The sequence below is a fragment of the Zonotrichia albicollis genome, chromosome 37, assembly GCF_047830755.1.
Source record: "Zonotrichia albicollis isolate bZonAlb1 chromosome 37, bZonAlb1.hap1, whole genome shotgun sequence".
NCBI lineage: Eukaryota > Metazoa > Chordata > Aves > Passeriformes > Passerellidae > Zonotrichia > Zonotrichia albicollis.
In genome coordinates, this window is record NC_133855.1 from 1,060,901 (window position 1) to 1,077,685 (window position 16,785).

General features: G+C 50.1%; 1 protein-coding gene across 1 annotated transcript; it reads right to left on the bottom strand.

The window, feature by feature from the left end:
* Window positions 1-14,364: 14,364 nt before the first annotated feature.
* LOC141726627 (olfactory receptor 14C36-like) lies at window positions 14,365-15,588 on the bottom strand. The gene has a single exon (XM_074531578.1). It carries the CDS (start codon window positions 15,295-15,297, stop codon window positions 14,365-14,367), a length of 933 nt encoding a protein of 310 aa, XP_074387679.1. The 5' UTR covers window positions 15,298-15,588.
* Between the last annotated feature and the right edge of the window lie 1,197 nt (window positions 15,589-16,785).

A 16,785-nucleotide genomic window follows, 5' to 3' on the forward strand; every position in this document is an offset into this window, starting at 1 on the left:
TCCCATCGATAATAAGCAAGAATTTTTTGTTCAGGAGACTCATAAAGACTTAGAGCTATATACGCATTTTGCCCTGTTTGTCTCCTTAATTCATCTTGCCAACTTTTACCCCACCGGTGCTCGTGTTCACAAGTGTGACACCACAAATCCCACAATAATGATTGTTCTAACCAAAAAGTTCTATCACAACCCCCACAACGTAGGGCTGTCCAGGCAGCACAATGTGGATCGTGACAGTCAAGGCAATGTTCCTTTGCTGGATTTGTTAAACGAAAAGTTGATAATGAGTCAATAAAACCAATCAGCTCCTGGGTTGTCTGACAGTAGTGTGTCAGTGCTCTGTCCACCGCTTTCGAGTATCCCTTCAGCTGTAGCAGTAGCGGTTGCAGGACCAAAAGCAGTTTCTTTCCCAGTCGCTCCTTGTCCTCCTCCGTGAGGCGGTTCACCAAAGGCTGCATCAAAAACAGGTTTAGTCCACTTAGCAGGCACCCACAGAGGCCCTGTAGGTGAGGAAACACAAAGATACCCCCGACCCCAATATAATACTTTTGCATGTTTTTCCCATAATCGTGTACTGGGGTTCTTGTACTTAACCCAGACCTCTTAGTAGTTTCCTTAGTATTTTCCTGACCTGACCTTTACATAGAGTCTGTAACCACATTTAAAGGCTCCTGTAAGTTGGATACTGCCCATACTACTGCTAACAATTCCAAAGTTTGTAAACTATCCGCAGGGTCTGCTGTGAGGAGTTGATGTTTCCATTGTCCTTTTTCTTGCCAAGTGACAGCAGCACGCCTTGATTTCTTTCCTGCATCGGTAAAGGCTGTAATAGCTCCTTCTATAGGGCGTTCTTCTCTCAAGGGTCCAGTAATCCAGTTCCATTCTGTCATCCATTGCAAAACTCTAGGCACTAATTTGCTGGTATCTACTTTTGCAGACGATGTCAATAATGCTTCCTGTAAATCCTTCGAATTAATCAGGTACCAGTCCAAGGTTTCTTTTTCCATAGGCAATCAAATAGTAGCAGGTTCTCTACCATCCACTTCAAGAATTCTAAGACGCCCCTTTTTGATTAATGCAGCCAACTGTTCAATTTTTGAACATATTGTTTTCTTATGCTGTAATGGTGGAGACAACCATTCCAACACCCGTATCTCCCCCGTTTTCTTTTGTTGTTGAGAGAGAGCACCAAGCAGGTGGCAAGGGCTATTCCAGATAGTAAGGTCAATAGGGTGGTCGAGTTGTTGACGAGACACATACCCCTGTTGTACACAGTTACTGATTTGCTGCAAGGCAAGACGATGCTCCTTTGTCAGGCATACAGGAGTAGTAGGGTCAACACCCTTTAACAAAGGCCGTAGGGCTTCTAACAAATGATTTGGTATTCCCACAATAGGTTTCAGCCACTGTAAGTGTCCCAGCAACTTCTGTGCATCATGCAGAGTCTTAATATCCAATTGTAATTCCAATTTTTGAGGTATCACTATTTGATCCATCAAAGTCCATCCCAAATATTTCCAGGGCTTTGTAGTTTGAATTTTCTCTGAAGCAATAACAAGTGAATATGCAGCAAGAGTATTTTTAATAATGTCAATCTGCAAAGAGGAAAATAGTTGTTGCTGTGCAAACAAAATATCGTCCATGTAATGATATATTATAGTTGCTGGCCATCTGCGATGTAGTGGCTGCAATGCTGCATCATTTTATCTGGTTCTCCACGATTTATTGCTGGTAAAGTAAAAGCAAATCTCTTCATATCATTAGGATGCAGGCCAATGGTGAAGAAACAATCCTTTAAGTCAATAATTAAGAGTGGCCAGTGTTCTGGAATCATAGCTGGATTTGGAAGACCAGGCGGTAAGGCCCCCATAGGTTCCATTTGGTCATTTACAGCCCGCAAATCATGTATTAAACGATATTTCCCTGATTTCTTTTTGATCACAAAAATAGGTGTATTCCAAGGGCTCGTGGAAAGTTGTAAATGTCCCTTTGAATATTGTTCCTCTACCAATTCATGAGCATGCATAAGGCTTTCCCCTTTTAGTGGCCATTGCATAACCATCACCGGTGTATCCGTCTTCCAGGTGAGTGGAATGGGGAAAGTCCAAGCAATGGCAATTACCCCAAAGTGTGCTGGTTAGTTAACACCACTCCCAATTGTGTTAAAATGTCCCTTCCAATTAGGCAGGAGACTGTAGGAGGCAGCTGCACAATTGAAAATACAGCAGATATTTGTTGATCCTCAATGCACACAGACAAAGAAGGTGATCTGCTTGCCAATGTAAATCCTCCTACTCCTGTGAGCATATTTGCTGATGGGAATAGAGGCCAATGTTGTGGCCATGCTTCTGGAGAAATAATGCTGGTATCTGCTCCTGTATCCAATAATCCATAAAGGGTTATGCTTTGATGCCCATAAGTAATTTCAACTTTTTGCTTTGGTCTATTTTGTAAATCCACAGTTAAAAGTGTAACACCAGTAGAGCCAAAACCTTTTTCATCCCGTGTTTGCCCAGTAAATGGTTGTATTCCCAATGTCATTTGTGATAATGGTACCAATTGTGCAATGCGTTGTCCTTTTATTATTTTAATTGGAGGGTAAAGGGTGTAAGCCATGATTTGTATTTCCCCTGTAAAGTCTGCATCAATAACTCCAGGCAAAACAAATAATCCCAACATAGTTGTAGAAGAGCATCCTAATAATAATGCTCCACATGTTTGTCCATTTAATATAAGAGGACCCTTTACTCCAGTTGGTATCTTCTCAGGCCGATTCGTCATTAGTGTGACGTCTACTGCTGCTGATAAGTCTAAACCGAAGCTCCCTGTTGTTGCGGGTTGCAGACAGGAGGTGGCAGCAATGTTGCGGCAGCTGGTGTCTCCGATGTCACGGCGGCAACTTGTGTCTGGGCGCGGCCCCCGTGAAGCGTGCTCTGCTGATGGTTTCCCGACCGCCGCCTACAAGCCGTAGTGTTGTGGGAGCTGTATCGGCAGTGTTGACACCAAATGCCAGTCGCTCGGCAAGCTCGGCGTGTGTGTCCCTCATTGCCGCACCGGTAACACTTGATAAATGGCTTTGAACCTCCTTGCGTGAATGCCAGTGAGCCACTTCGGAGAGGAGCAAGAGCAGCTAACACCTGATTCTGATTAGACTCTGCCTGCTTTTGTAACCCCAATCCTAATTCCTTTAGAGCTTCTGCTATGAATGCCTGCGAAGCCGTTGGCATTAACGCCATTCGCTCTAATGCTTCCTCAATGGTCCAATTTGTTCCTAAAGTAGCTAACACTCTTTGGGTTGCTGGATTACTATTTTGCAAAGCACACTAAATGATTCTTCTCTTCTCTATTGCTTAATGCCCATATAAGCTGGTAACCCTCCTGGCTCTTTAACCATATCTATTGCTGCACGCACTAATCGCATAGCCTCTCTAAGTTTATCCGTTCCCGATATCATCTATGCCTCTGTATGCAAATATGCCCCTAAGCCCATGAGCTCCTCCACTGTTACCCCATGCAATGGGTCTCCCTGGGCTCGTTGTACAGCAACTGATTCATTTACTAACGCTTGCCAATGTGCGTTAAACAATAACTGCTGATGTTGAGTGAATATTAAACGCACTATTCCTCTTAAATCATTTGGGCATAAAACTTGAGTATTAAAAAGATAATCTAACATTTGCCTAACAGGTTCACTTTTTATTCCAAACTGACTAACCATGGAACGTAGCTGGGTTAACAACTTCCAATCTAAGGGAGAATATGCTGCTATATTATGCGTAAGGTTCCCTTGTGCATCATACTGTGGTGTGTATGTAACCGGACATGCAAGGCTAGAAGCTATTTCCACTGCCTCGCCATCCCCCATTTGCATTACTTCTTTTGCCACAGCAGCCCAAGCTTCCCTCCTTTGATTAGCCATTTCCCCCCATAGATCACGGTGTGCCCCTGGGATGGGAGCTGGCTCTTTGGGGGTGCTATGCTGCCGGCATTTCGGTGCAGACACCGAGTTTTCACACGGGGAAGGCGGTGAAGCAGAGGCCGGCTCACGCGGGGGAAGCGGCAGCCCCGCTGGAGCTGACAGTGAAACCGGAGCTGGCTCGAGCGGAGCCGGCTCGCGCGGGGGAAGCGGCCCCCCCGCTGGAGCTGTAACCGGAGCCGGCCTGCTCGGGGGTAGAGGCGAAGGAAAAGCTGGAGGCAGAGGCGAAGCTGGCTTGCTCCCACCCCCACCATCCAACCCGCCTGAAGCCGGCGGCGGAGGCAAAGCTGGTTTGCTCTTACCTCCCCCATCCGACTCGCCTTCCCCCTCTGACAAGGGGGGTGCAGACGGTTCCACTATGTCTATAGGCAAATCCTCCACACCACTATGCTGGGGACTCTTAGGCATAAGTATCTTAGTTACAGAAGGTGCTAAGGGATCATCCTCACAACCATATCCTATATTCCTCTTATGAGCTTCTGTCGCCCTTTCTGCTGCCTTTCTCTCAGAGACCTGCTGAAGCAACGTATTATACACCACCCGCCATAACTTCCCGAATTTTTTCGCTGACTTATCACGGTCTAACATTGTATCCAACACTATTTCCCCAAACTTTCTCCACTCTGACAGCTCATGAACTGTGTGCGGGTTACTAAATATACCTTTAGCATGGCCGTAAGCTAATAACCCCGGTAACTCCTTTCTTAAATCTATCCCTTTTACTCCTCGCCTTTCTAAATATGAGGAGAAGAGATCGTATGCCGCTTGCCTATCCATACCTATTAATCAGCGCGTGCTGTTGCAGCTCTCCAGGCTCCGGCAGCACGTAGATGGCTTGAGTCACCGTTGTGATCCTCAAGGGTGCTTTTAAAATCCGGCACCGTCCCGGCTGCAAGGACCCTCACCCAACTTCCTCAACCGTGGCGAGTTCCTTTTATTCTTTTTAATCCGAGGAAAAAGGAAAGAGGTTCAACGTTGCCGCATCGTTGCCCGCAGCGTTGCCCGCATTCTCCACCATTTGTCGACGGAAGGAGACCAGGACATCAATTGATCATCACAGGCCCAATTTATTGATCAGTACTGCGGGTTAAATACAGTTCATAATGAACTTCATACATATTGCAAAAGTTGAGCTCAGGATTGGTTAGTTACATATCAGCAACTACACCTACTTCTGCATTCCTATGGTTCTACTTTTGGTACTTTCTACATTTTCTCAGGATATATTCAGGAATAATCTCTACTCCCTATCCTCATGTTGCAGCAAGGTCACTGATTGCTAATTGCTGACATCTCCTTTCAGCTTGCTGACTGCTGACTTCCCTCTCTCAGCTTAACCAGCGGCATTATGTCAGTATGGCCTTTCTCAGCTAACCAACTATTAATAAAACTCTCCACAGCTGTGCCCTGTTCCCTTATTCCCATGGGGCTCTGCAGGGTCACAGTGGTGGTGTCACATTGGATTCTTGCTTCCATGAGGCCCCGATGTGTCACACTGGCCTCTTGTTTCCATGGGACTCCAGAGTGTCACAATGGTCCCTTGCTTCCATGAGGCCTGGCAGTGTCACAGGGTTGTCCTTGGTGCTGTAGTGTCACAATGGACCCTTGGTTCCATGGGGACTCACAATGTCAGAAGGGTCTCCTTGGTTCCATAAGGTCCTGCAGAGCCCCTTGATTCAATGAGGCCTCCAAGTGTTACCATGGCCTTCAGGATTCGATAAGGCCCCTCAATGTCACAACGGACCTTTGATTTCATGGGGTCCTGCACTGTTCCATGAATCCTTAGTTCCATGGGGCCCTGGAGTGTCACAATGGACTCCTTGGTTCCATGATGCCACACAATGTGGCAATTGCGCTTTGGCCTGCCGGGACTGCAGAGTTTCACAATGGTTCCTTGTTTCCATGACACCTGGAGTGTCATAATGGTCTCCATGATCCCATAAGGCCTTGCAGTGTCACAATAGACCATTCGTTTCATGGAGCCCCATAGTGTCACTATGGTCCCCTTGGCTCCACAAGGCCCTGAAGTGCCAAAAAGGCCCTTTGGTTCCACAAGGCCTCTAAGTCTAAAAATGGCCTCCAGGTTCTATGAGGCCCTGCTGTGTCACAATTGACCTTGGCTTCCACGATGTCCCAGAGTGTCACAATGGTATCCTTGGTCCCACAGTATCAGAATGGACCCTTCATGCCATGAACACCCACAGTGTTCACGGCAGTGCCCTTGATTCCACCAGGCCCTGCCATCCTCTAATGGCCCCTTGGTTCCAGCGCAGTCCCAGTGGTCCAGTGGTCCCCTTGGTTCCAGTGTCAAGAGTCTCCATTGTTCCATGAGGCCCCACAATGTCACTGTGCTCCGCTTGGTTGCACAGGGCCTCACAGTGGAACAATGGATTCTTGGTTCCATGAGGTTCCTCAGTCCCAATGGTCTCCTTGGATCTGCAGTGTCACAGTGGCCCCTTGGCTCCATGTGGCCACGCTGTGTCACAATGGCTCATGGTTCCATGAGGCCACACCGTTTAACAAGGGAACCTTGGATCCATCGGGCCTTTCTGTGTCACAAGGGACTTGTGGTTCCATGAGCTCTCACACAGCCAGCAGCAGTCTCCTTGGTTCTGCAGTGTCACCATGGACCCTTTGTTCCATGAGGTTTTGCAGTAGGACATGGTCACCTTGGTTCCATGAGGTTCTGCAGTGTCACAATGTCCCATTGGTTCCAAGAGATTTCTCAGGGTCACAATGGTCTCCTTGGATCCGCACTATCACAATGGACCATTGGTTCAATGTGGCCCCAAGATGTCAAAATGGATTTTGGTTTCATGGGGTTCTGCTGTGTCAACATGGACCCTTTGTTCCATGAGTTTGCACAGTGTCACAGCTGACTCCTTGGTTCTCTAAGGAACCATGGTCAGCAAACCTCTGGAATATCAGAATAAGGCTCCTTAACACTGATTTCCTATTTCAGAGGGGATCATTTATTCAGGCCTGAGGTGTGGTGAGAGAAAATTGCGAAGCTTACATGTACATGTGATTCTACCAGCATGTTGCTTATACACAGTCCCTAAATGTGAATTACAATTTACTCATTTCCATGAAATCCACCCAAAAGTCCCAGATTCACTCCTTGTTTTCTCTATTCCTGCACTCTTGATCCAGATGTCTTCTACTTTTCTTCCAACCATCCTTGCTGGGAAAGCAGCCCTTGCATGCCTTCTTCCTATGCTGAAAGTTCACAGGCAGGGTAAAAATGGACTGAACCATTTTGGTATCAGCCCCAGGCTTTGTGTGGGCAGGCCGAGGCAGGCAGGAGGCAGAGCTGTCAGCAAAGGAAGGGGCCAGCCAGGTGGGGCAGCCAGGGGATGCCGACAGCCTGCAGGGACAGAGGCGCAGGGCAGGGACACCGTAGCACAGCCTGGGCTGCACAGGGCACAGGCATGTGCAGCAGCTGCAAGACAGCCCTGCCAGAGCCAACCTGGGCAGCATTTTGGCCATGGCTGCTGGGCCTGGGCCTGAGGCAGGAGCAGGAGACAAGTGACCCTTGCAGGCCTGGGGCCTCATTGCCTCCTTGTCCCTGCTCAGCAGCCTGGCAGGGGCCGCCCCATGCTCCTGCCCTTGCCATTGCACATCCCCACATCCCAGTGCCCATCGCGGCAAGAGCCCTGAGCAAGGAGGGAGGGACAGCATCTGCCTGGCCAGGGGCTGGGGCTCAGGCCTTGGGCCTTTGCATTCCTCAAACACATCCAGCTTTGCTCAGCACCAGGGACACATTTGCCTTGTTTGTCTCCAGCTGTCATCACTGCCTCCAGTGTTCTGCTCTAACTGGAACCTGGGGACACTTTCCCAGTCGTGTCCCTCAGTGGGAACCATTAAAACTTCAAGAAACTTCAGAGTTTCAATTTAACTTTGAGTTCTTGAGAAGTTTTTTGAAGATGTTCTCAGCGACTGAGTCTGGTGTAAACAACATCAATGCCCTGTGAGAATCATTAAAGTTTTCCTAGTCCAATTATGGAGGAAGATTTCAAAGAACTTGTAAGAAATACACATTCCTATTTTAAATAATCTATTTGATTTTATTTCTCATTAGAGCTTGGGTGATTGTAACATTCTTTGATTGATATTGACCCATGGTCTCTCCTCAGCAGCTCTGGCCTGCTCACAGAAGCTGTGCCTTGAGCTCTGACCCAGTGTGGACAACCTTGCTCCACATTGCCCAGCCCCATCCTGTCTGTCCTCACTCCCCTGGGCCCTGCTGTGCTTGGAGAGCTGGCTGCACTCAGCCTAAGAGGGGTTTTTATGTTTTGGGGTTTTTTGAATCAATCTGAAACTCCAGAGTTTCCCCACTGCAAATAGACACACTGCTCAGGTGTGTGCCAGCCCCAGGTGCCACCAAAGCCAATGCAGAGCTGCCCTGGGCCAGCTGTGAGGGTGGATCATCAGCCCAAGCTGCACTGGGCCCCTGCAAGGGGCTGTGGCCATGGGCACTGCACTGACCCCACTGCTGGGTTTGGCTGCCATGGCCACCGTGAGAAATCGATCTGTCCTTGGAAACACTGGGCAGGACTGGGACATACTGGGGAACACTGGGAACGCTGTGGGAGACACTGGGACGTACTGGGAGTGACACTGGGGAGTCCTGGGGTAACCTGGGAAGTAGAGGAATGCTGAGAGGGAATCTGGGTGGAGTGGAATGGATGCTGGAGGTCCACTGGGATATACTGGGACATAACCGGACATACGGGGAGTTATACTGGGACCAACTGGGGACACTGGGGACATTGCGGAGAAGACTGGGGACACTGGGGCATCCTGTGGATGACATTGGGCGGAACTGGGAACGACTGGGAATGAACTCAGGTGTATTGGGAGGGACTGGGCTGTTCTGGGGTTGTACTGGGGTAGTACTGGGGATGAACTGGTCTCTACTGGGTGGGACTGGGGAGGTTAAACGGGCCGTTTCCGCCTACACCACCTCCCATTTTCCGAGGCTCCCGCCGATCACCGACCGCAGCCAATCAACGCCAGGGAGCCGGGTCTCGGGGCGGTGCCAAGGTGGGCGCCATATTTTATTTTTGCATACAACTCCCATCATGCCCCGCGGCCAGATACAGCCTCATTGGAGCAGAGAGTATAACGCCCGTCATGGCCCGCGCTCCACAGAACCCCGGGATCTCCCCCTCATCTGTTCCATAAATGTCTCCCAGACCCTCCAGGATCCCTCAATGCCCCCTCACCGCCCAGTCGGGACCCCCAAAACCGTCCCGCACCCCCTGAGTGCTCCCAACCCCACAGATGCCCGGTACAGCCACTTCTGGGAATTCATCTCCTCTCATCCCCCGCAGCCCCAGAGCCCCTCAAAACACAGTCCCGTCCCAAAAACTCCTGCCGTGCCCCTCGCCCTAAAGAGCCCCGTAAGAGCTCCCTGAGCTCCCCTCAAGGGCTCCCGAACCGTTTAAGTTCCCCCGAGATCTCAAGTCACGGCTCGGACACAAAAGTGTCCCCCAAGTGCCTTCCTGGACCCCCAAACACTGCATTTCAACTACTTCCGGAACTACAGTTCCCATCATGCTCCGCGGCGCACATCAAGCGCTAGTCCACTCGGGACTTCATCTCCCGTCATGCCCCGCGCCCCACCGAAAGCCATTGCAGCTGCGCCCAGACCTCCCATGATGCTCCGCGGCCTTGTTACCCTGTGTGATACCCGCGCCTTCAACTCCCATCACCCCCCGCGCCCCAGAGAGCTCCCCACCAAGGGCTCCCCCGGACGCTGAAGGGTTCCCAATTCCCCTCCCTGACCTCCAAGGGCCTCCCTGGACCCCCAAGTGCTGCCCCGGACCCTGAACTGTCCCTCAGAATCCCTGAGTGCCCCTGCAAGGCCCCACCTGGCACCCCCAAGTTTCCTCCAGATCCTCAAGTTCTCTCGGAATTCCCTCCCCAGACCCAAAACTGCCCCAAATATGACCCAAAAATGTCTCCATGGACCCCAAAGTGCCCCTTCTTGACCCTGTATTGTAAAAAGACTATAAAAAGATGATTAAAAGTCTACAAATATATCTAATATATATATGGAAAGAGGAATAAATAAATAGCTACTGGAGCTTAATAAATTAATGAAGGTGTGAAAAACGCCAATCACTTGTTTTTAAAATTTTTAAAGTTTAATTGTAATAAAATTGTTTTAAAAATAGCAATACAATTAGAGTAATAATAATTTGTACAAATTGAATTAGGACAATATGAGACAATAAAGACAAAGAATTACGGACGTCCAGGTACCTTTTTATGGGCAGCATGAGCCCAAAGAAGGACACCTGCTAGCAAAGGATTAACCCCTAAAAGCAATAGCCTGTGGCATAGTCATGCCCTTCATACATGATGAATAAATTCCATTCAAATACAGGATTCTGTCTAGTCATCAGCAACTTCTTCCTTCTAATCCTAACAGTGCCTTTGAGGAAGAAGTTCGTTTCTTCTGATAAGAGGGCAATAAATTCTTTTTCTCTGAAAGATTTAGGTGTCCTGGGGTTGCTATCTGGTGCAAGTGCCTCATTCCTTTCTTAAAAAATCCCACTAACATATGGTAAATACCTGCATGGAGCCATATACTATGCACTTTTCACAAAGTGAATTGTGTTACTTAGAAACGTTGAGCATTAATTTTCTTGCCTACTAAAAATGTAGTGATTTTACTATATAAATATAAAAACTAGGTAATAAAATCCAATACTGTTGTTATAAATACAAAAAAATATAAAATATATAAATAATAAAATGGTAACACCAAATAATTTGTTACAGAATAAAAAAAAGAAATAAAAAAAATTCCATGAACTTTTCTGGGTGTTTTTTTGGGATCTCAGTCCTAGGGTGTCACGGTGAGGTTGGGCGTGAGGAGCAGGTTTCCAAACTGGCTCAGCCTGCAAGGGGCTCATTCTTCTCCCTGCCCAGACCTCCTAAGGAGACATTCAGCATCAAGATCACTTGGGGAGTGCTTCCATCACCTCTTCTCTGAAATGAAAAGTAAAAAAATGCACCCTTGATTAAAAACCAATCATGATGTGCACTGTGGAATCTCCCTCCTGAAGACAACTCCAAACTGACTCCAATCACTGCACAAGCCCTGGAGACTCAAAGACAATGGAAGGGAGACAAAGAGCTCCTGAGGGCCTTCTGTATTTTAATCATCCTCACGCTGGACTTGGGGCTGGGTCCATGAGCCTCAGGCACGCTGAGAGGGATGAAGAAGCTGCTCAAGGAGTCAGCAGCAAAACTCCAAGTGCTTTGGGGCATGGCTGGGCCCCAGGGAGGGCAGGCAGTGCCAAAGGCTGCCCAGGGCCTGGTGAGAGCAGATCCTTGAGGGCAGGATTGCAGGGAGCCCAAGGCTCTGAGCAGGGATCTGCAATGCTGAGCAAGGCCTGGCTTGGCTGCAGGAAGCAGAAAGGCCAAGCCCTGAGCTCAGCCTGGGCCAGCAGGGCCTGTCCCTCACGGCTGCCTCGGGGCTCTTGGTGGGCCAGGGGGATGTGAGGGGCAGCAAGGACAAATGGCATCAACCCGCAGCCCCTGTGAGCCTCCCCAGGGAGGCCGAGGGAGAAGCAAAGTGCAGCCCCTGCCAGGAGAGTTTCTCCTGTGGGGCCTCCAGAGGCGCTGCCCGAGCCCAGGGCACAAAGGCATGGGTGCCTGTGACCCTGCCAGCCCTGCCCAGGCCTTGGCCATCTGTCCTGCAGGCTGTGGCCCCTGGGCGTGCTGCTCCTCTGCCCTGGCCGGCTGCACTCGCCCATCTCCTTGTGCCCCAGCATTTCTCACCCAGCGTTTCTGTGCCCTCCCTGGGCTCCCTGCACCCAGCGCTGCCGACTCCTGGCACACAGAGGCCGGCCATGGCCCAGCCTCACGCTGCCACACCTCCAGCACCAACATTCTGCCCTGCAAGGGACTTTGCTTTCTCTTCAGCTCCAGACTGAGCCTTCCAAGCTGCACTTTGGGGAGGTTTCCTGCAATTCCCACTGCCAAGGAAAGCTCTGTCTCCTGCTGGTCACAAGTAGAGAAGGGCTGGCAGAAGATGTAATTGTCAGAGGCTGTTTGGGGCCCAGTGACCGTGAAATTATTGAAGATTTTAAATATTCTGTGAAAGGAGGTGTTGTATTGGACTAGATATTTAGTTGGTTTCACTGGGTGTTGGGAAAATATGTTATTGGGTCACGTGGATGGTATATTCCCCCTCACATGGCTTCTCCCTCACCCCCCTGGTCTCTGTATCTCTGGTGGTCTGCCCCACGGGTGGTCCCTCCCCTCATCCCCCCCCAGTGTTATCCCATTGGCTGCGGTCCTCTTTCCCTGCCCCCATCACCTGGGGCATAAAACCCTACCACAGGTGAGGCTCTACCTCTTTGCTACCTGGTGGTCGCTCACTGCAGAAGTGTCCCTGTCTCAAGCCAATAACCTGGATACTCATCTCCACGTGGCAGAGAGCGCTCTTCGTCTTTTGTCTCGTTCATGCGATTCTGTGTTGACTTTAGTATTGAGCGAGCCGGCTCTGGATTACAATAAGCCTAGAAACCCACGGTTATTGCAAGGAGGGGCATCTACAAATCTTCTACACTGGAGTTCCAGGGAGCAGACTTCAGCCTATAAAGGATTGAGCTGGGGAGAAACAAATCAGGTACTGATTTTTTAAAGGGAAACAGCCCTTAAAAACAAAGGATTCCAAGAAGGGTGGACACAATTGAAGAAAATCATTTTGACAGAGCAGCAACAGCCTGTCCCTCTATGCCCAAAAGTGAGCTAGCAAGGAAAATGAATGACCTGGCAGGGCATGGAGCATTTTCCAGGAAGTCAAGGAAAAAAAATTAGGGTGCATCACCTTTGGACAGAGGGACAGGAAACTCAGGACATGTTAAAGGATGTTCTTAGGTAATGCAGAAAGAAAATTAGAGATGTGAAAGCTCAATTGGGATTTAACCAGGCCACTTCTGTGAAGGATAATAAAAATGATTTTATAAATATATTAATGGCAAAAGGAAGGATAAGGACAACTTCCATTCCTTATTGGAGGGGAAATGGTTAAGATGAGGAAAAAGCTGAGGTACTTAACCCCTTCTTAGCCTCAATTTTCAAGAATAAGTCAAGTTGTCCTCAGGACAAGTGTTCTCCTGAGCTGCTGGAAGGGCACAGGGAGCAGAACAGTCCCCCTGTAATCCAGGAGGAAGCAGCTGGGGACCTGCTGAGCCACTCAGATGCTCACAGGTCTCTCTGGGAGCAGAGGGGATCCATTCCAGGGGGATGAGGGAGCTGTGGATGAGCTCCCCAAGCTGCTCTCCATCATTTACCATCAGTGCTGGCTCAGCAGGGAGGTGCCAGAGGACTGGAGGTGCCAATGTGAGCCCATCCCCAAGAAGGGCTGGAAGGAGGAGCTGGGCAACTCCAGGCCTGTCAGCCTGACCGGGGTGCCCGGCACGGTTATGGAACAGATCACCCTGAGTGCCATCACAGGGCACCCACAGGATGGCCGAGGGATCAGAGTGGCTGGAGAGCAGCCACGCAGAAAGGGACCTCGGGGCACTGCTAGGCAGCAGGCTGGACATGAACTAGCAGAGTGCCTGGGTGGGCAAGAAGGCCAATGGCTCCTGGCCTGGATCAGGAGTGGTGTGGCCAGCAGGAGCAGAGTTGCTGTGCCACCCATGACATGCCCCCAGCTCTGCACACACACTTTGCTGCTGCAGCTGTAGAGAAGGCAGCAAAAGGGGAATTGCCAGGGAAGACATTGCTTGGAGATGCTTTAAGTCTCTTAAAACCACTGAGAGCAGAGGTCCTCATGGACACACTCTGGGGCCACAGCAAATGTGGAGAAAAACAAAATGAAATATGGCTCAAACAATGCCATTTGTTCTAATATTAAAAGATTAAGAAAAAGGGAAGGAAAGAACAAATCAAATACTAAACCCAAGTGTCGCAGATATATTTTTATGAAAATCCTGTCTTAGGATTTTTTCATCCTGAGAAGCTGAGTGGGTCTAGGAACAAAATGTAAACAATGGTTATCTGCTGCTGTGGAATGCATCAGGTGGATTTTTGATTGGCCCATCTGGGATGTTTATAATTAATGGCCAATCAAGACCGAGCTATCTCAGAGAGAGTCCAAGACAGCTGCCTTTTGTTATCATTATTTTCTATTTTATTCTTAGCTTAGCTAGTCTTCTGAGATGAAGCTTTTCCTTCTATTCTTTTAGTATAGTTTTAATGTAATATATATATCAGAAAATAATAAATCAAGCTTTCTGAAATACAGAGTCAGATCTACGTCTCTTCCCTCACCTGAAAACCCCTGTGAGCACTGTCACACCCAAGTATTATCAAAGACGAAATATATTACAAATGACTTGTAGAAACTGGCAAGAAGTTTAGTGTTCCTGAAGCCATCCAGTCGTCATTGACCACACTGCAGACTTAAGCTCCTGGTTCCTGAGGCTGTAGATGAGGGGGTTCAGGGCTGGAGGCACCACCGAGTACAGAACTGACAGGGCCAGATCCAGGGATGGGGAGGAGATGGAGGGGGGCTTCAGGTGAGCAAACATGATAGTGCTGAGGAACAGGGAGACCACAGCCAGATGAGGGAGGCAGGTGGAAAAGGCTTTGTGCTGTCCCTGCTCAGAGGGGATCCTCAGCACAGCCCTGAAGATCTGCAAATAGGAGAAAACAATGAACACAAAACAGCCAGAAACAACACAGACAGCGAGAGCAATAGGCCCAAGTTCCCTGAGGTAGGATTTGGAGCAGGAGAGTTTGAGGATCTGGGGGATTTCACAGAAGAACTGGCCCAGGGCATTGCCATGGCACAGGGGCAGGGAAAATGTATTGGCTGTTTGCAGCAGAGCATTGAGAAAGGCACTGGCCCAGGCAGCTGCTGCCATGTGGGCACAAGCTCTGCTGCCCAGGAGGGTCCCGTAGTGCAGGGGTTTGCAGATGGACACGTAGCGGTCGTAGCACATGATGGTCAGGAGGGAAAACTCTGCTCCCACAAAGAAGACAAAGCAGAAAAGCTGAGCAGCACATCCTTTGTAGGAGATGTCCCTGGTGTCCCAGAGGGAATTGTGCATGGCTTTGGGGACAGTGGTGCAGATGGAGCCCAGGTCGCTGAGGGCCAGGTTGAGCAGGAAGAAGAACATGGGCGTGTGCAGGTGGTGGCCGCAGGCTACGGCGCTGATGATGAGGCCGTTGCCCAGGAGGGCAGCCAGGGAGATGCCCAGCAAGAGGCAGAAGTGCAGGAGCTGCAGCTGCCGCGTGTCTGCCAGTGCCAGCAGGAGGAAGTGTCTGATGGAGCTGCTGTTGGACATTCCTTCACTCTGGTCATAGTAGACTGTTGAAAGAAGACATTGACAAGCTGGGACAGATTTCCTTTTTGATTTCAGGTTTCTGGTCCTTCTGCGTTACTGCTTTATCTTCAGCATTGCACTCAGCCTGAATACTGGGGAGACCTGAGGGAAAACAGGGCTCCCTGTGCCGGAGGGCAGTCAGACCTGCTGGAACCACACAGGTGCCCTTTGTTCATTTAACCTCTCTCTATTTCACCATGATCACAATTAAATGATTTTTGAAAAATAAAGTGGACTTTTGGAATTCTCAAGTTTAAAAATTGTTTTCGCCAAACGCTTCTCTATTTCCCTATGCACATGAGCAGGGAGGGACACCAAAAATTGCTCTGGCTCCCTGATGCCTGGAGTTGTGCCTACTGGAAGCTGCTCCTCTCTATCCAAGCCTTGTCCGTGCAAGTGCTGCCCCAGCCCAGCCCAGCGTTGGGGGCTCAGCTCTGCCCTGCAGACCCCTCCCAGCACAGGGCACTGCCCAGGGGCATCTCCCTGGCAGCAGGGCCTTAGGGGCAGGCCAGACAAACAGAGATGCTGCAAGCCAAGGTGCTGCTGCTGCTGTCTGTAGGGAGAGGAGGCTGAAGAGGCACTTTCTGAGGGAGAGCTGAGGCCCATCTGCTGATGCCCAGGGTGACAGTGCAGGAGTCTCAGTGACACAGCCAAGGCTGACAGCCCCTTTCCTTACCCTTTAGGAGAAAGCTGAGAGCAGCCCTGGCCATGCAGCACCATCTCCAGAGCAGGAGGAATCTGCCCTGATGGGGGTGGCTCCTTCCACCTCCAACTTCTCCCCTGCAGCGTCCATGGGGAGCTGCCAGGCAGGCTGAGAGCTGCCCCTGGCAGGTGGCACATGGCCTGGGCTGGCCAAGAGCCCTGAGGGCTGCAGGAGCTGCTCTGCAGGACAGCCCTGGGCAGCCCTGGCTGTAGCCCCAGCTTCAGCCCCTGCAGCCGTCCCTGGCAGCAGGAGCTGTCCTGCCCTGTCCCTCTGACGGTGCCCAGGGCAGCCCCGCTCTGCAGCACATCCTCCTCCTCCTCCTGTGCCACAGAGAAACTGGGAGAGTCCTCCTGGCACATCCCCCAGGCTGTGGGGTGTGCTGGCTTCAGGAGATCCCTCCAGGAGCACAGGGGACATTGCCCTGCACCCACACACTCACCATGCACAGGGCTGTGAAGATCTTTCCCCAAGTGAAGTCTCAGCTCAAAGTCTTCCCAATCCTGATTGCCTTCAGCCCTTCTCTGCCTGGCTCCTGTCCCCTCAGTGCCTGCAGGCAGAGCCCTCAGCCCTGCTGGGCTGGGAGAGGAGCTGGTCCTGGGAAGAGCTGTTCCTTTAAAGCTCAGCAGCACAGACACAGCACAATGACTTTAATGAGCCTCTTGGGGCTTTGGTATTGTTTACATCAGACTCAGTCCCTGAGAGAGTGTTCAAAAAACTTCGCAAGAACTCAAAGCTAAATTGAAACT

Bases quoted from the DNA above. Each gene is read 5' to 3' on its own strand.
- LOC141726627 (XM_074531578.1), bottom strand. From the start codon at position 15,297: ATGTCCAACAGCAGCTCCATCAGACACTTCCTCCTGCTGGCACTGGCA.